Source organism: Folsomia candida, unplaced genomic scaffold (assembly GCF_002217175.1).
Source record: "Folsomia candida strain VU population unplaced genomic scaffold, ASM221717v1 Fcan01_Sc005, whole genome shotgun sequence".
Lineage (NCBI taxonomy): Eukaryota > Metazoa > Arthropoda > Collembola > Entomobryomorpha > Isotomidae > Folsomia > Folsomia candida.
Window position 1 is genome coordinate 351,829 of NW_019091197.1, and position 18,717 is coordinate 370,545.

Genomic DNA, 18,717 nt, shown 5'->3' on the forward strand with positions numbered 1-18,717 from the left:
CAGCCGGCTTTTTACTATTGGGAATATTTGGGAGGCGAAACAATTCCGAAAAAGAGAAAGGAAACAAAGCGGCCAGAAATAAACTAACCACGTTTTTGCCCTCCATCTTACCTTGAATATGAAAAAGGGAATCCATGTCAAATTGACCCCGTCAGATTTCCCCGCGACAGATTTCCCCGGTCATATTGACCCCACGTCATATTGACCCCGCGACAGATTGACCCCATGTCATATTGACCCCGCGACAGATTGACCCCGCACCATATTGACCCCGCGACAGATTGACCCCATGTCATATTGACCCCGCGACAGATTGACCCCACACCATATTGACCCCGCGACAGATTGACCCCACGCCATATTGACCCCGCGACAGATTGACCCCAAGTCATATTGACCACGCGACAGATTGACCCCCGGCAACTATTAGTTAATACACAAATAAATAGGTATGTCCCATGGAAATTGTTCACTAGCGTACCATACGCGTGTTCAATCATAATTTTGTTGACAAATTGTTATATTTTTAGCCCGAGTCAGGGCTTTAGGAACCGTCATGTCCGTCCGTCTGTCTGTCTGTCCGGCACGATAGAGCCAAAACGGCTGAACCGATTGACTTGAAATTTTTACCATATGCACATTGGGCAAAGTTAGGAAACGAGTTCGAAGATGGGCGATATCGGTCCAGTGGTTGACCGGTAGGGGTCATCGGAGTGGGTGGGGTATAATGCACCAAAATTTCAAAATTATCGTAGAGAGCTGAAATTTAGTACAGAGGTTGCTTATGACTTATAATGCACAAAAACTCATTCAAGTTGGAAAAATTGTTATCTTGAGGGACCCTATGGGGTGACCCATACTGATTCTTCAAAAATCATCATATCAAACTGAAATTCGGTACAGAGGTTGCTAATGGCTCCTAATAGATAAAAATGACTTGTAATTGGAAAAATTTTCATCTTGAGGGACCCTATGGGGTGACCCATACCGATTTTTAGAAATTCCTTTAAAAAGATGAAATCGGCAAGGTAATGGCTTCTCATTATAGAATATGAAGTTAAAAGTGAGCAAAGTGCAACCAGAGTGACCCTGAAGGCCGACCTACCGTTTTTAAAAGTTGTTATTTCCATCTGAAATTTGGTATGGGGGATAAAAACCACTTCTGGATAGCACACACAGCTTTGAAAATTCAAGATGTTAAGGGATTTGATGCCAAATAATAGAAAATCTAACAAATATGACTCGGGCTATATGAAGTCTACACTGCAGGTTTTTTTAGCATAAAATGAGGATAAAAATAGATCAAGAAATTTGCATCTTAAAAATTAAAATATTACATTATGTATGTATACTTTTGAGTGGAATACATATTTGACTTAAATTTGAATAGGAAATAAAATTAACTATTTGTGTGTAAATACATTAAGTAGTACCTGTATCTATGGCCTGGGGTCAATCTGTCGCGGGGTCAATATGGCGTGGGGTCAATATGACATGGGGTCAATATGACATGGGGTCAATCTGTCGTGGGGTCAATCTGTCGTGGGGTCAATCTGTCGTGGGGTCAATCTGTCGTGGGGTCAATCTGTCGCGGGGTCAATATGACCGGGGAAATCTGTCGCGGGGAAATCTGACGGGGTCAATTTGACGCCCTACCTGAAAAAGGACCTCGTCGTACCCTTCAGTTTGATTCAATATCCTTCATTCCGGCCAGGGTCACGGTCGAGATGGAGAAACAGGTAAATACAATTCCAGATTTTGGTCACTGACCAACATTAAAAATTGCAATACGGAAATACAAAATTTGACTATTGGATATTGCAGATTTTAATGATTCCGTACCAAGTCTGGGAGACAAATATTTAATACTTTACGAACCTGGTTATATATATGGGTAAGTTAAATTTCGACTGTTTATTACCTACGAAATAAATACATACATACATATGTAGCCAATTTGGTAAAATACATAAATACATACGTAAACTTTGTAAAATTCGGAAGAAATATTTCGTTTATGCAGAATGGCTCAATTGAACTTGTTTTGATAATTTGGTGGAAACTTAAATGCAATTAATTAATTATTGTTAGTAAAATTACCTTCCTCTTGTCTAAATAGCTAACTGAATTTCGTATTTTTCTAAATAGAAAACTTAATGTGTACGTGTTCGATAAGCCTGAACGAGAAGATGAATGATGTGTGGATATTGCAAGATAAGACTCTGCTCATCCCATGGAAATGTTAGTTGGCGACGGATTCGAGAAAATTGGTGAGACAAGAAAAACAGGTAATAAAGCTATTAAAAATGAAATACTAGCCTTGAAAATTATATAATATTGAATTGAAGCAATTCAGGCAGGGCTGAGTAACTTTGTAAAATTCGTAACTTTATAAGTTTTTTAGCATAATTTTACAAAATACAAACTTGACTTTTCTTTGAAATATTTCCAAAATTTTGTAAAAGTTTGTAAGTTTACAGAATTTACGGACTTTATAATGTTACCAAGACCTGCGTAAATTGCCTCATTACAAAGGATGCTCTCTGTGGTTTAAAACTACCAATGTAAATGAATGCGATGCAAAATGTATGTATGTATGTATGTACATCTTTATTACTGGGTCTTTCCCAATTCATTGCATTTATCGTACAAGTACAACAACAATGGTCTACCACTGGTGACACACTGGTCATATACCATATATTTAACTATTCTAAACAATTTATAAATAATAATATAATCATTAGTACACTGATCTGAGGATAAAAAACCAAAATAGAAATCCAAATTGTAGCCAATACACAAACAGAATTAATAGTGCAATGTTTTTATCCTATTCCATATTCATTAAAATTATTCATACATTCTTCATATTTCAAATTAAAACATTTAACTGTATAGTACATTTCATTAAATTGATTTCGTAAAGGATTCAAAATTTTCGCTAATTTGCGCAATAATTTTTCACAAGTATCATGTTTGTTAATTCTAGGAGAATCTAATCTGCTTATGAAAACGGGAACACATGTAGGACACGCCCAGTTTTTATGAAGGAAAAAATTAAAAAAAGATCTATTTGAAAGTGTAATGTTGCACTCATGTCTATGAAAAAAATTTAAACAATATACACATTGAAGTAGTCCACTATATCCACAACACTCGGCGAGGTCATCTTGGAAGAGGACATTGTACTCGGTCCCTTTGTGCGTGAACGGGGTAGAAATGTCGACAATTTCTTTGCCGCAAAGATGACAGTCCGGTCCCAAAGCTTGGTCGTCGTCCCAGTAAATAAAATCCAGGTGTTCACATATTTCACTATTTACTTTGTCAGCCATCCCACCAGTCAATAAAATTGAATTGGTTGTTGGATGGGCGAGCAATATGGCATCCTCGATGGACATCATTTTTTCACGTTGCAGGTCAAGTTAATAGTAGATAGTGCTCCAAAATCCGTTTCGCCGTCACGATTTCTTGTTGCAGTTACTGGACAAATTTCAAAAGTTAAAAAGTGACAAATGAAAATTAAAACTGGAACAATTGACCTGGGAAGGATCGAAATTTATATAGCGCCATCGGTCAAAAAAACTAAAATTTAACCATAATTTTCAGGTGGATGAAACTTGAATTAATCAAAAAAATTCTAGCCCTGCATTTTAACTCGGTAAACATTCTTTCACTTTTTGTGTACATACGTAAGCAAAATAGTGAATTTGGTGCATATTTTTGATTGATAATTTATTAACCCAATTGATATTTCCTTAATTCGCAGGACACAAAAATGGAATTTGGCGACCCCATCAATCAAGCATCAATTTCTACCCGTTTTTCTTTACTTGAGTCCAATAACCCTTGGTCGTGGTGAAAGGAAGTTAAAGATTAAGCTATTTATTTCGCCAAAATACCTAGTTTTAAATTCAAAATTAAGCAGAAACATGACTTAAAAAACTATGTATTTAGTCAAAACTCCAAGCAGTCCGTATGCGTTAGGTGATCTGTAATGGGAGACAGTTTTTTTGCGTTGCAAAACTTTTAAAATTTCTTTCTGAAAAGTTTCAAAATACTTTACAAGTATTTTTATTTACTACGAGACTTCTTTAACCGTTTCGTGGCACGAGGTAAAGCGCCACGTAAACTTGTAGCTTGATTAATTACGAAAAATACGCATTGAAATGGAAAGTTTCATGGAAAATTCGAAAAACCAGCGTTAGGCTAATCATCAAAATAATGAAGTTAAATCAAATTCACTTCGTGACCATATCATTCTAGAAAATAATGAACTTATGTATAATTTTTCCCTGATTACTTAATTTAATTGACTAGAATTTTCTTATTTTCGTAAATTTGATCCAATTATCTGAACGCTGAAGTAGTACATAAGTATTTATCAAATTTAGTTTATCAAACTTTTAATGAACGAGTTCATTTCAAAATGTTTAACCGTTTCATGGCACGAGGTAAAGTGCCATGAAAACTTGAACCTTTATTGCCTATGAAAAACGAATTTAAATGGAAATTCATAAAAAATTTGACAAACTTTCGTTAGGCTCTTCATCATATAATGAAGTTATATCAAATTCACTTCGTTACCGATACAGCAGTCTGAGGGGATGATCGTTGTGGGGATGAGGGGACTTGCGGCAATATATTTCTGCATAGATACACGATTCTTTATTTTGTTTAGCATTGTTATTTGACTTTGTGTTCAGTTTAGTTATAAAAATAATAGTTAATGGCTCGAGGTAATGTGTCATAACTTAGGATTTAGTGGAATAATGAAGTCCTTCCGAAATTGACAAGTTGTAATTTCAAAATAAGATAGGTTGCGATAGGTCTCTTTTAGGACCCAGGTTGTCCTTTTTAGCTTCGTCTTCGTTGAGAAATGTTTGAAAGCTGGTACGTTTCAAATTAGTATTTCCCTTGTGTATCTAGATATGTGCGAATATGTAAAAGCCAAAATTCTATTACCATACATATGTACATATATATCTAGGAAATATTGGTTGTTTAGTGTTGGCAAGAATATTTGAATGTTTTTTTTGTACTTTAGGAGCCTTATCATTATATGTTTTGTCCGTTTGTGAAATTCTAGGCTTTTTAACGAATGCTTAATGAATAATGTTAGTAACCTACCCACCAAGATAATTTAAATATAATAATGAAAACATTATTTAATTTTTTTTACTTCAATGTAATATTCCAAATTGTTAGTGACACGCGGTGATGTGTCACTATCATTTAATATGAAAATTATGAGAAATTTGCGTTCTCCTGATGCTGAGAACATGTAGGTTTTATACGAACCTGTTAGGAAACTTATATACAAGTTGCTCGGCGAAGCCAATACCTTGAATCCGAGCAAATTGATTTTTCATCTTCCAATTGCATCCGTCGGGAATGCAATAGTTCGATGAATATCTTCTTATTTAGGCTATCGGAGTGCTGGCAATTGATTTCAGAAATTACGGTCCTGCTAGAAAAAAAACATATTTTGTGTAATGCAACCTTTGGAACGCTGATGCAAATGTGACATCAGCATTTCAAAGGTCAAGGGATTCAAAATACATAGATGTAGTTTTCATAAGTATCTCGCCTCTCATGTGTGTCCAAACCATATTGTGTGCAGGAGGAGATCATGAAGGGGAAGAGAGGATAGGAATGAGGAGCACAGAATGATGCCTACGTCATCATGATCATCATGATCATGAGGGCGTAGTTTGTGCATATGTAGCGTAAGTAAAGGCAGTGATCAAGAAGGCGTGGCTTATGTGATCACGTATATATAGAGTAAGCAGAGAGAAGAAGAACGGAGTGTAGTTTTAGATTCAGGATCAGCAGGTTAGATTTAGTGATCATCAAGATCAAGTTCAAGGTTTAAATCTTCGGAAACTTAATAATAAGTTCCTGTCTAGATAATTAGTTAAAATTAAAATAATAGCATTAGCTCTCCCACGTATTCATAATACGAGCATTTCTGTAAAGTCAATATTTTTCAGTCGGTATTGATGTAAATAAATTTAATCATAATTCTTATAAAAAAGTGAGTTTCTACTACAAATTTCTTGCACAACATCACAAAGAAAAGGGGCATCCGCGAAAGTGGATGTGAATCAGGGCACGCAATCCCATAATAGAATAGGGAGCGTTACAGTAATGATTGATTGACCACCGTGGGTCATCTACATACATGGAATTTTTGCTGGTGACACGTGGTACTGTGTTATTCGCATTCTTTTGTTATCAGAATTACGTAGTTATTTGAAAGACTAGAAAATACGTTTTAGATATTTAGGTGTTGTACGAAAATGTTAGGAAACTAAATACAAGTTGCTCGGCGGAGGAAAGAATGTTGCATTATTTTGTACGTGTGTGTACACAATATGTAGTACACATATATTTTCAATATAATGTTCAGTTTAATAATTTGGAAAAAGTTTATATTTTTTCGGATGTGAAGTTCTGGTATTAAATCACATCTTTGCGTCAGATAAGATTGCGTTTATGGATACTTTGAGATTTGTATTCATACTTGGTTATCGAAGATGTACGAATAACACTTCAACAATTAGTTGTATAGGTTTAGCAATACATTTCATCGAACACGATAATTTGTTCTTTTACTTTTAAATTAAGTTCAACATTAATTGTCTAAATACAGTAGGATAATTAATTTGTCTTGTGATAATGAAAACATAGATATTGTTAATCTGTGTTATGTTTTAAAGCTATTATTTAAATTTAAGTGTATAAAATTTGAATAAATAATTATATTCGTACTAACTTATTCTATTCGAGGTCAATTTGCTCATTTTTTTAATGTTGCGTAAATTTATTTCATGCTGTCATCCTTCAAAATTAGCATCACTTATTAAACTTGATGGATATATTTACATACATAGAGAAGAACTAAGCATAATTGGCAATCGTTAATTGGCACGATTGACAATTTCACACTTTTTTTGCATGCGCATGGAAATTTTACAAAAACAAAGATCTCTTACAATGAGTGACCATTCGTGAGATCTGTTCATTTTGCATTTGAGAAAATGAGACGGAAACCTTTTGCCGAGTTTCTCCTCCGTGCATTCCGTTTCTCAAACCACATTTGGATCGAGAGTTGACGTGAACTCGTTTCCCTAACCTTCAGCTCGCTCCTCCGTTTGCAAAATACATATGTCAAAATCAGATTCTCAGCTCAATGTGCTAAGGATACTATAACGTATATGTATTGAAAAAATACGTATGTCAAAGTCAGATTATAACTACACATTATTTTCTGCATAATTTTGGGTACTATGTATTTCGGGTTTATGTTGAGATATTTATTGTATAACCAGGCAATAATGTACCTACATTCATGCATATGTACATACATCTTTGGAGTGGAGAATAGGAAGATAATCTCAATAGAAATTATATCCGAAGGCATACATTTCTATATTTTTTGTAACCATGCAATGATGTAAGGACACCTTTAGAATTCAGGATGAGAAGCCAATATTAATGTGTATATTGGCATATATACTCATGCATATTTACTAATGGTAAGCTTGAGTAAGCTTTAGCATAATAATGTGTACTTCAAAATAACTTATGTAGGTTATACAGAGACAAAGGGATTGCTTTCCACATAAATATTTATGTGCATAGGTATACATTTGTGTATACATACATACAAACTATAACATTTCTGGCATGTTTATGTACGTATATGCAAAAATACGAGAAATGTTAAAGTTCGCCATTGAACATTGTCCATATTTATGTACATACTTAGCAACTGTCCTATTTTCTGTGAGGTTTACACCTTTACTTTTCTTCCCTGACCGAATTATGCATGTATAAATTACACTTGAGATAAATCCATAAAACCAATTAATCAAATATGTGCATGAGTATGTACTTATCGGGGTATGCATGCAAACCTATCTGAACGATGTGAAGGACAGCTGAGCGGGTTATCTGCCAAATTTTCTAAAAGTCGTTGCTAACCAGAAGTCTTAACAAAAATGCAAGTTTTCCATAAAATCATCTATCAAATTAGATATGTGTGGACACTCCTTTGTCATTTGCATTGTCAATCTTCCTTCTTTCACATGAGACACGCAATTTTTCGACTACTTATTTGTCTCGATAATCAATAACTCACTCATCCTTAGTGTCCATGTAGATAGACACTTTTCGCCACGACGTTTATTTATTCGCCACCTGACACAATTCCAAAAGACAAATTTCATATTCATTACCCTGTAAAAATCTGGTGGAGTCGCATATATACTGGTATAGATTTGGTAATAAATTCCTACCGGATTTGTAGTAAGTTCTCTCTGAGTAGTAAATTTTTCATTATTACAGCCTTACTAAACGGTAATGTTCGTTGTGTCCAGAGTCGGTGCAATGTACCCCGGCCAGTAATAATTTAATACCAGTTTGTAGACCTTCGTATCAATTTTTCTTGATCAAATCTGTCATAAATGTTGCCTACAAAAATTTCCCCTGAAGTTATTCCAAATGGGGATCAGTTCTCAGTTGAACTTGACCCAATCAGACTTTTGGAAAAATTAGAAAATAATTTTGCTCAAAATGTTAATCCGAAAATTTTACCGATTCACGATTGTGATGTGGAGAAATGTGAATTAAAATATTCGATCCATTTCGCCGCTCAGAAAGATGATTACGTCGAATTTGAAAACTTGTTGAGCAGTCCGGCCGCAAAATTTGACTTTGAAGGGAGTGATTGTCAAGGAATGACGATACTTCATCGATTAATTGCCAAACATCATGGTGAGCTATTCCTTAAAATTGGGGGTATTCACGATTGTCTGGGTATTTTCAGTATCGTAAAATAGTTTACGAAAAAATAAAAGGGTCAAGTTTCGTGAAAATCGTAACGTTAGTAAGTAACGAAATTTTAACGACAAAATCTTACGACGCTTACAAAATCTAGTGACATTTGTAGCTTATTTTACGATACAATACAATCGCAATCCTAAAGATACGAAGGAATCGTGAATACCCTCATCATTGTCTTGGTGATGTCTAGTGACTTGTGTGTCATAATTTGGTAATAAACAATGTTTATTACCAGTCCGAATTTATCTACCTATCTTATGCTCGGTATATTTTATTTTACCTTGGATTAGTTGCAAATTTGAATTTTGCGAAAGTGTTTAAGTGTCACTGGCTTTTCGTAAATTACGACAAATTATTGTCTGATTTACCTTTAGTCACCACCAGCTAACAATTTGTTTGAGTTATGAAATTATTAAAATATTTCTTTCCCTCTAGCCGACAATGTCCAAGTTATCAAACGAATGGAAGAAGTAATTTCTTGGTTCGTTAGCACATTTATGAAGTCGAGTCCGGCGCTAAAAACTTGCGTCAATAAGCAAGATAGCGACCACAAGACTGCGCTACATTACGCGGCAAGTTTGAACTTACATGGCGTAATAGAACTATTGCTACTTTGGGGAGCAGACCCATCAATGCAGGATGGCGATGGGGCGACCCCACTACATGTGGTATCAATGGGTAATTATGCTAATCAATTTAACTAATTACTGATATTCCGATGGTTAGAAATTTGAATGCAAATCTTTTTTTATAGCTCGAGCCGAGGCGGACGAAAAGCTTCGTCAAAAGTAAGTCAAAGGAGGAGGCACTCTCCTTACGTGAAATTCCCCGCCGTGATATTCGCCCCAAATTTTGATATGTTGTACATCTCGAGATGCTGAACAAAAATGTATTGGTCCCTAAGCCCTAAGTGACCTGGTTCGACCGGAAATAGAGGTCAAAGGTCAGTGCAGTTTTCCGCTCGAAGCCCCACAAACCGTATATTTTTGGAAAGCTACGGATCTCACGAGTTTGAATAAACACCATAATAGGGTCAAAGGTCAACCCTTGACCTTTTGGGGTCAAGAAACAAAGTTGCAAATGTGTGTTGCTGTTGCAACACAGTTGCACATACTCACTACAGCGATAGAGTCGTCGACTCAACTTATTGTCATGCAACTCGGCTGACTAGAGTGCTGCGGAAGTCCGTAAGGTCCGCAGAAGGTCACCTTACCCCCAAAATACTTGACCTCGAAAATTAAGGGTTGACCTCTGAACCTATTATGATGTATATTCGGACTCGTGAGGTCAGTAGCTTTCCAAAAATATGCGGTTTACGGGGTTTCGAGCGGAAAACTGCACTGACCTTTGACCTCTATTTCCGGTTGAACTAGGTCACTTAGGGCTTAGGGACCAATACATTTTTTGTTCAGCATCTCGAGATGCACAACATATCAAAATTTGGGGCGAATATCACAGCAGGGCATTTCACGTAAGGAGAGTGCCTCCCCCTTCAAAAGTTATTTTTATGGTAATAATTCAATGTCTTGAGAATTTCTGAAATGGTACATACAAATTTTCTTGAGTTCTGAGACAAATAGCACTTTCATACTTTAATGAAAAGCTAATTTTTGGTAGTGCAACGCTCGATTTGAAAAACAATAGTGAATTCATTTTTAAGGAAATTATTCTCAAAAAATTCTTGAATTGCAAATTGAAATCAACCACCGTTTTTGAAACGTTTAACACACAAATCATTTAACAAATTCAGGGCAAATCCATTAACCTGTGCGAAACAATTGATGGACGCTATGCCGTTCAAGGACATTGCAGACAACGAGGGCAGAACATCACTCGAAGTGGCTGTCACCATGGGATGGAATCCGCGACTTGTCCAACTTTTGCTTGACAATGGGTGTAGTCCATGCCCGGAAATTTATGACAAAAAATCTGGACCATTCAGGCGACCAATTTTACATCACGCCATAGATAACTGTAAATTAATAAGTATCCATAAAACATATTGAGACAAATCACGTATTCCTTGGTAACTTTGAAAAATCCGTAAATTTGTAAAATACATAATTTTACAAAACTTTACCAAATAAAAGTACGCCCTTGATCTGAGCAAGTTTAGAAATAGTTGTAAGCTAATTTTCCTCAGAAATATTTGCAAAATTTTGTAAAGGTTGGTAAGTTTATTGAATTTACGGATTCTACAATTTTACCAAGGCCTGCGTGAATTGCCTCATTTTGAAGAGGCAAAAATTAATATTTAACGTGATTTTTAGGTTATGACGAAGACGTCGAAAACGTCGACTGTGTTCGTAACCTTATAAAAGCAATGACAAAGGAAGAGCTAAATTTAAAGTCTGAGCGCGAACCGAAATGGTTGGGGCGAAGTGCGATCCACATGGCGGCGTATGACCTGTCTCCTAATGTGTTAAAGGCTCTAATGGAACGCGACGAAACGGACGTTCTTGCCGTGGACGACTCTGCCGAGAAGCGTACGACTCTGCACATTCTGGCGAATTTGGGTTGGAATGCGGGAACCGGGGAGTGCGTGGAAGTTCTACTGGATAAGAAGGGGAAAATCCGCCCATCTTTTGGGGAAGGTGCGAAACAACAATTTTTCGAGATGAAGGATGCCAATGGAGAAACCGCGCTGGATATTTCGATCCGACGAGATTCTGCGCCATTGTCGAAAGCTTTTATACAGAATGCGCCGTACTATGCGCCAAGCATCTGGTGAGTTAAGAAAATATTTTTTGAAAAATTTGCCATGAACTGGAAAAAAATAGGCGACTAAGCTGCACGAAATTCGGCTGCTTTAGTGCCCGCCAAATTACTGATTGGGTGGCATGCTACCCAATGTTCATCAGTGACATGAATGCCAATTTGTCTCTTCATTTATGCTAATATGTACAGGATGGACAGAGATTTGATGGAGAAAATATATCACAAAGTTCCCGAAGCGTTACTACCCGTGATGGAGGAATATATTAACTTTGACAATAAAAACTATGAGGCAAACGATGAGACATTTACGGCTCATATCGGGTTAGCATTTAATTGATTATTTTTGCGCTGAAATTGGCCAAAAATAAATTTTATTAATTTTTTCCAGACCAATAACCGGGTTTAACGAAAATGTTTATGAGGATGACCAATTCCCAGATCATTTTGTGAGAGAGACGGATTTGCTCGCGATAATGATGGATTCTCCATTTGTGAAGGAATCCGAGACAGCAAACATGCTGCAATGCCCACTTTTGAGGGTTTTCATCATGGAAAAGTGGAAACTGTTGCGACCAATGTTTTGGATCGGCCTCTTCATTAAGGTTGTACAATATGTTAATCGTATTTACATATACATATAGTGCGAAAATTTACTGGTACGTTTGCAAACTGTGCAAAATCTCGCATAATTGCATTGCATGTAAATATGTACAAGTTATGTATTTATGAGTGTATAAGCTACCTATGACTGTGTGAATGGCTTCATTAGAAACTGTCACCAAAAATTGGTCTAATATTGATTTAACTTTGCAAAATTGTAAAGTTAAAGAAAATGTGTAATTTTACAGATTTTCTGGATAGTTTTGTACCTGTATTTTGTCATCGATGTATTTTGGATTCAATTTCCATACGAGGGAAAGCCAACCACCAGTAAATTTATTAATTCAATTAGATTTTTGTACTGTTGTACATAAGAGATTTAATTTGAATTTAAACTGAATTTATTTACTTTCAGGCGAACAAAACCTCAATTTTGTTCAGCTCTTTTGTGCCATTTTGATCATATCCATGACAAGTTTGCTCTCCACGGGAAGAATCGTCGTCTCAATTTTGTCGATCGGGATCAAAAAAGCGTTGGATTTTTATGTCGTGATCCACCTCGTTTTTAGCGTTTTTACCTGCACGGTGATCATCCTCGTGTGTGTTAATGGGGTACAGGAGTGGAGTTACGTCGCCACAGCGGTAATTATTAGTTTTGTTTACTCGGGTGTTTGTTATACGGGAAATTTAGTCGAATTTTACGTATTGTATCTCAAAATTACGCTGGATTCAAAATGAGTGGAAAAGGATCAAGAGCGTGTCTTGATTTTCGGACCCAAATGCAAAAAAAAGAAATAAGTCACGAAGGCACTGGTAACTTTGTAAAATTCGAAAATCTTGTAACATATATTTACAACTTTTTACACAATGAAAAAATATCCTTGATCTTGATCTGAATAAGTTTTAACAAAAATTGTATGTTAATTTCCCTCGACAATGCTTGTAAGTTTACGAGTCTATAGATTTTACAGAGTTACCAAGGACTGCGTGAATTGACTGTTAGAAATATATCAAATTTCAAATTAGTCAGATTCAGAATTTGACAAAGTTTATACAGTTTCTTGGGTTGCAGAGCACCGTTCATTTTTCCATGTTCAACACAATTTATATAATGAATTTAGATTGTTTCACAAAATTTTTGTCCAGGATTATATCCACAATTATGTACATACATATGTCTCATTTGCAAAATTTTAGATTAACATAATCTTCGCATCCTTCCTGGGAATGTGGGAGTTACGAAACGTTCCCGTGATTGGGATTTATGCCGATGTTTTTTTCACGGTATGTACAAACATAATTATTTGCTGGTTTCTTTATAATCAAAGGTATGCATGTACACACATTTCAAATAATTATTAATCTGCTACATTTTATAGGCCACTAAAAATTTGATCCGGTTAATGATTGCGTTCACCCCACTTTTTGTGGGATTCACTATTGCCATTAGTCTCATGCTGCGAGGGGTGAGTTGAGAATTTCTACTCTGGTAGACTATTAGAAATCTGGTGTAGTCAGGTAGGTATTGATTTCTCGGTATTGAAGTTGCTACCGCTTGGTATTAAATTTATACCGGTCCGTCAAATTGTACTACCGATACGGTAAAACTTTAATACCGAGCTATGTATCAACACCACATATGTGTGTACACATTTTACATGTATGTACGAGTCCCACTTGGTATTACTTTAATACTGGATTTCTAAAAGTGTAGCCAAAATTGGAATGACAAACTACATATTTATTTTGGGTTTTAAGATCATTCGTTATCGGAATCAGAACCAACAAATTGTTTTATCTAGGACAAGAATTTTCCAGAATTGCACTGGAATTTCGTCAAAATGTTAGTCATGATGTTGGGCGAGATTAATTTTAACGACTTGTTCTACGGATCGGACCCTCAGTCACCGTTTAGGACGTTTTCTATCCTGATGATGGCCCTGTTCGTGGTCACCGTGCCCATCGTCATGTTCAATTTGCTGCTCGGATTTACGATAAGTGATGTCCAGGTGGGATTATAAATAAAACTCATTTAAAATTCATTTAATTTTTTAAATTTCTGAAATTTCTTGAAAATTCTTTACATAAACGCAGGCACTCGAATCTGAGAGTGAGAACAAAGTGTTGCTGTCCCAACTGGAAGAAATAATCCTGCTCGAGAGACTCGTCCTGTCACGTGGTGCGCAAAAATTGTTGCCACAGCGACTACTCTGGAAGGCCATGCTGGCGACGAGAAAATGGACTACAGAATCGGAGTATTTTGGACAGAAATTGGAAATCGAGACGCCAATGGAACAATTGCCGAGCAATTTGAAAATAAAAATTTTGCACGTGGCGAATATACGGAAAAGCAAGAAAGAGAATAATTAATTAATCGAGAGATAATTAATTCGAGTGGTGTAAAGTATGTACATAAAACTAAAATAATATAAAAATATATATCTAATATGTAATTAATATGATATTTTGAATTATACACACTTAAATAAATCCAAGAAAAATTCAAATCATGGGTCAATTAAGTTAGTTTTAGGGTTCTCGTGTCAGATGAGAGGTGTGTTGTTAAAACTTGATGGACAAATTTCATTTTCATATTTATTTGCATATACCTAATGGATAATCTCTGATAGCATAATTGACAATTTCACACTTGTTTTTCATGCGTATGACAAATATTCAGAAACAAAAAGCGTCCCTTTGTGAGATTTATTCATTTTGCATTAGAGAAAATGAGACGGAAACCTTCTGCAGAGTTTCTCCTTCGTGCATTCCATTTCTCAAACCACATTTGGATCGAGAGCTGACATGAACTCGTTTCCCTAACAAAATTCACTCAGGAGGGGAGGTTGTGTACTATCAACTCACGGATCTCGATGCCCTTTGGATATGTTGTAGTGTCCCATGAATGTACAAGAACCCTGAAGTGGTTTGATTCCATAGCCACATTTTCGCCCGCCACACCCACTCAAAGGTGCCCAAAAATCGCTTTCACTCCAGCTTTCACTCATTAAAAACCACGTCAAAAATCCAATTTTACTCCGATTTTGAAATTTCTTTCACCATTATACTCCCAGATAGTTGCTTTCTTGTTTCCAACATCATACTCAACTTTTTTGATTATTACTTCGCAGGCATAATTTGTTTTGTTGATTACTACAACAATGCTCATTAAGAATTTTAAATTTTAAAAATACTAAGAATTTCAAAAAGTTGAGTTTGATGTTGGAAATAAAAAAGCAACTATCTGGGAGTATAATGGTGAAAGAAATTTGAAAATCGAAGTAAAATTGGATTTTTGACGTGGTTTTTAATGAGTGAAAGCTGGAGTGAAAGCGATTTTTGGGCACCTTTGAGTGGGTGTGGCGGGCGAAAATGTGGCTATGGAATCAAACCACTTCAGGGTTCTTGTACATTCATGGGACACTACAACATATCCAAAGGGCATCGAGATCCGTGAGTTGATAGTACACAACCTCCCCTCCTCAGCTCGCTCCTTCTCCTCCTAAAAAATATATTCAGACCAGCATACAAATATTATTCTTTGTATGACTTTATGTACACGTCGGGCTTTTGTTGAGATATTTATTTTATAACTTGTAACCACGCAATAATGTAAATACATCTTCGGAATGCAGGATGAGAAGACAGTTTTAGTATAGAAATTATATTTACGGAATAACTTTTAATATATATGTATGTATGTACATTCATATTTATTAAGTTTGAATAAGCTTTAGCATAATATTGGGTACTTTAAAGTTTCTGAGGTTATGTACATTTATGGAGACAAAGGGATTGCTTTCCACGTATTTATGTATATGTGTATACATTTATGTATGTATACAGACTATCTGTATAAGATTTCTGGCATGTTTGTATGTAAAAATGCGAGAAATGTTAAAGTACATTGTACATACTTATTTATTTATACCTAGCAACTGTCCTATTTTCTGGGAGGTCTACACCTTCAGTTGTCTTACATATTCGTATTTTTCATGTATGAATTACACTTGAGGTAAATCCATAAAACTAATTAATTAGATATGTGCATGAATAATATCATGAAGGTATCGGGGGATCCATGCAAGCAGGGGCTTACATATCTGTTAAATTTTCTAAAAAAACGTGGTAATAAAAATCCGTGGCAATACAAAAATTTAAGTTTTTTATAAAATCATGTGTGCACTACCTTATTTGCATTGTCAACTTCTTTCACAGGGGACACGCAATTTTTCAACTACTTATTTAAATAAACTGTCGTAAACGCATATAAGGAAGTAGCTTCAGACTATTTCATCCCAATCACTCCCACGACATCGTGAAAACACTCAATTTCACTTAAGTTTATCTTAAATTAAATTGCACGAAAAATCTCATTTTGCCTCAACTACACCCCCTTGCGCCAAATGGGGAGGACAAATGGGGTGACATTACAAAATTTACTTAATTTTTGAAGGGTGTGAAATTTCTTGAAAATTCTTTACATAAATGCAGGCACTCGAATCGGAGAGTGAGAACAAAGTCTTGCTGTCACAATTGGAGGAAATAATCCTGCTCGAGAGCCTCGTCCTGTCACGTGGTGCGCAAAAATTGTTGCCACAGCGACTACTCTGGAAGGCCATGCTGGCGACGAGAAAATGGACTACAGAATCGGAGTATTTTGGACAGAAATTGGAAATCGAGACGCCAATGGAACAATTGCCGAGTAATTTGAAGAGAAAAATTTTGCACGTGGCGAACACACGGAAGAGCAAGAAAGAGAATAATTAATTAATTGAGAGAAACTGTTTAATGCATTAATTAATATATATTTTGAAATATATACATTTGACATTTAAATAAATCTAGGCAAAATTCAAATTACGAGTAAGTTCAGGTAGTTTAAGGGTTCTCGATAAATTGTGTCATATAAATGATCGGTGTTAATTCTTCGCAGGGAATTTGTCATGCAACACGTGGGTTTTGCACCCATACTAAAAATATGTGTGACACGTGACATGTACATACTTACTTGTATGCATTTACATGTTAAACATGTACTACTTCATGGCAGCAATAAATATGTATCACAATGCAAAGAGAAATACATATTTAACCAGTTGAAAAATTGTTGTCAATTCTTTTACATTAATATCGAAATATTTGTGTGGATTCACTGGTCAAAATTCTTTTTGAATTCGTGGAAGTGTGTATTTATTTATGTACAAACTGTAGGATTGTTGGTATGTGCATGTGTATATTTGAACATTAAGGGCTAAGCGAATGTATGTAAAGAGTGGGCCAATGACCCTTTCCCCTGCTCTTGTGTGGATGGATAAACACGTTAAATGTGTTTAGTATTTGTGGATATATTATGCACAAATAGGTAAATACACATATACATATTCAAATATCAAATATATGTATGGAGAAGAAAATCATGTCTATGTAAATAAGTACAATAAGAATGTGACCCAATTAAGTAGAATTTTGTCCCCAAATTCCATACATAGGATTATCCATTCTATCTTGCAAATCATCTATCCTAAATCCTGTCATTATTTGTACGGTCCCAATGCATACAAAAATATTGTGAATGTAAATGCATAGGGGCCCTTCATAAATTATTTAATGCAAAAATCGCGATTTTCTAGTGACCCCACCTTTAGCATGTGTCACATTGGAACGATATCATTGGAGCCTTAGACCCCCCTTCTCCCTCTCGACTTAAAGAACGTCCGGGAATGGTCTGAAAATGTGGTCATAAAATCACAATGAGTTATCGGAATTTTAAACTTTTTGCATATGTATAATACCAAATACGTACCTACATAATTTAATTAATAGCTAAGGCCGCCACACCCCCGTTGGCGACTAGTTCGATTTTCTTGCGAAGATTTTTCATTAAAGTTTTTGCCACTTCCGAGGTGATTTTCTTCCATCGTCCTTTGAATTTTCGAAAGGTGTCAGGCACATCTTGAAGCCGGGAGTATACTGACTTAGAACGTGCCCAGAATTTTTCGATTGGGCGGAGTTGGGGTACATTAGGTGGGTTGATATCTTTTGGTACGAAATCAATATTTTTCTTTCTGAGGTACTCGGTCACTTTCTTTGCATAGTGACAAGTGGCGAGGTCAGGCCAAAACAAAACTTTATCATTTTTGTGAAACCTATTAATAAATGCTTCCAATCCAGCCTTGACGCAATTTTTCAGATAAATATCTTGATTGATATTCCCTTCGAGAACTACCGGGTCTGATACATGTCCGTGACTGGAGATGCATTGCCAAATGCAATATTTCTTTGGAAATTTGTCTTTTTTTCGTACTTTTTCTTCATAAGCCACTTCAGAGGGATCCGAGCTATGAAAAAAATGACGCCCTGGAAGATTTGAAGGGTCAACCGGAACATACGTTTCGTCATCCAGGATCACTACTTTTCCACGCATTTTCTTCAACAATTTTTGACAGCAATCCTTGATCCGACTTTCTTGTACGGGCTTGTAATTTGGTGCAGGTTTTTTGGTCCTTGCTTTGATTCCTAATTTATGGACCTTAATTTCCCCCAGGT

The 18,717-nt window shown here is 35.8% G+C and overlaps 1 protein-coding gene and 1 long non-coding RNA gene across 3 annotated transcripts; both read left to right on the forward strand.

The window, feature by feature from the left end:
• Positions 1 to 1,595: 1,595 nt before the first annotated feature.
• On the forward strand, positions 1,596 to 6,779 carry LOC110850219. Of its 2 annotated transcripts, XR_002547953.2 has the most exons (6): positions 1,597 to 1,739; positions 1,825 to 1,894; positions 2,149 to 2,288; positions 2,993 to 3,299; positions 3,420 to 3,661; positions 3,770 to 6,779. It is a non-coding gene; the product is annotated as an uncharacterized LOC110850219 (long non-coding RNA). The 2 variants fall into 2 exon arrangements; XR_004835018.1 differs by having other exon boundaries at positions 1,596 to 1,739; positions 2,993 to 3,661.
• A 1,454-nt stretch (positions 6,780 to 8,233) lies between these two features.
• Positions 8,234 to 14,656, forward strand: LOC110849865 (transient receptor potential channel pyrexia). The gene is made up of 13 exons (XM_035852258.1): positions 8,234 to 8,781; positions 9,286 to 9,528; positions 9,605 to 9,638; positions 10,601 to 10,824; positions 11,121 to 11,577; positions 11,758 to 11,889; positions 11,957 to 12,170; positions 12,417 to 12,498; positions 12,584 to 12,810; positions 13,366 to 13,452; positions 13,548 to 13,634; positions 13,971 to 14,177; positions 14,263 to 14,656. Exons 1-13 carry the CDS (start codon positions 8,472 to 8,474, stop codon positions 14,536 to 14,538), a joined length of 2,580 nt encoding a protein of 859 aa, XP_035708151.1. The 5' UTR covers positions 8,234 to 8,471; the 3' UTR covers positions 14,539 to 14,656.
• Positions 14,657 to 18,717: the final 4,061 nt, after the last annotated feature.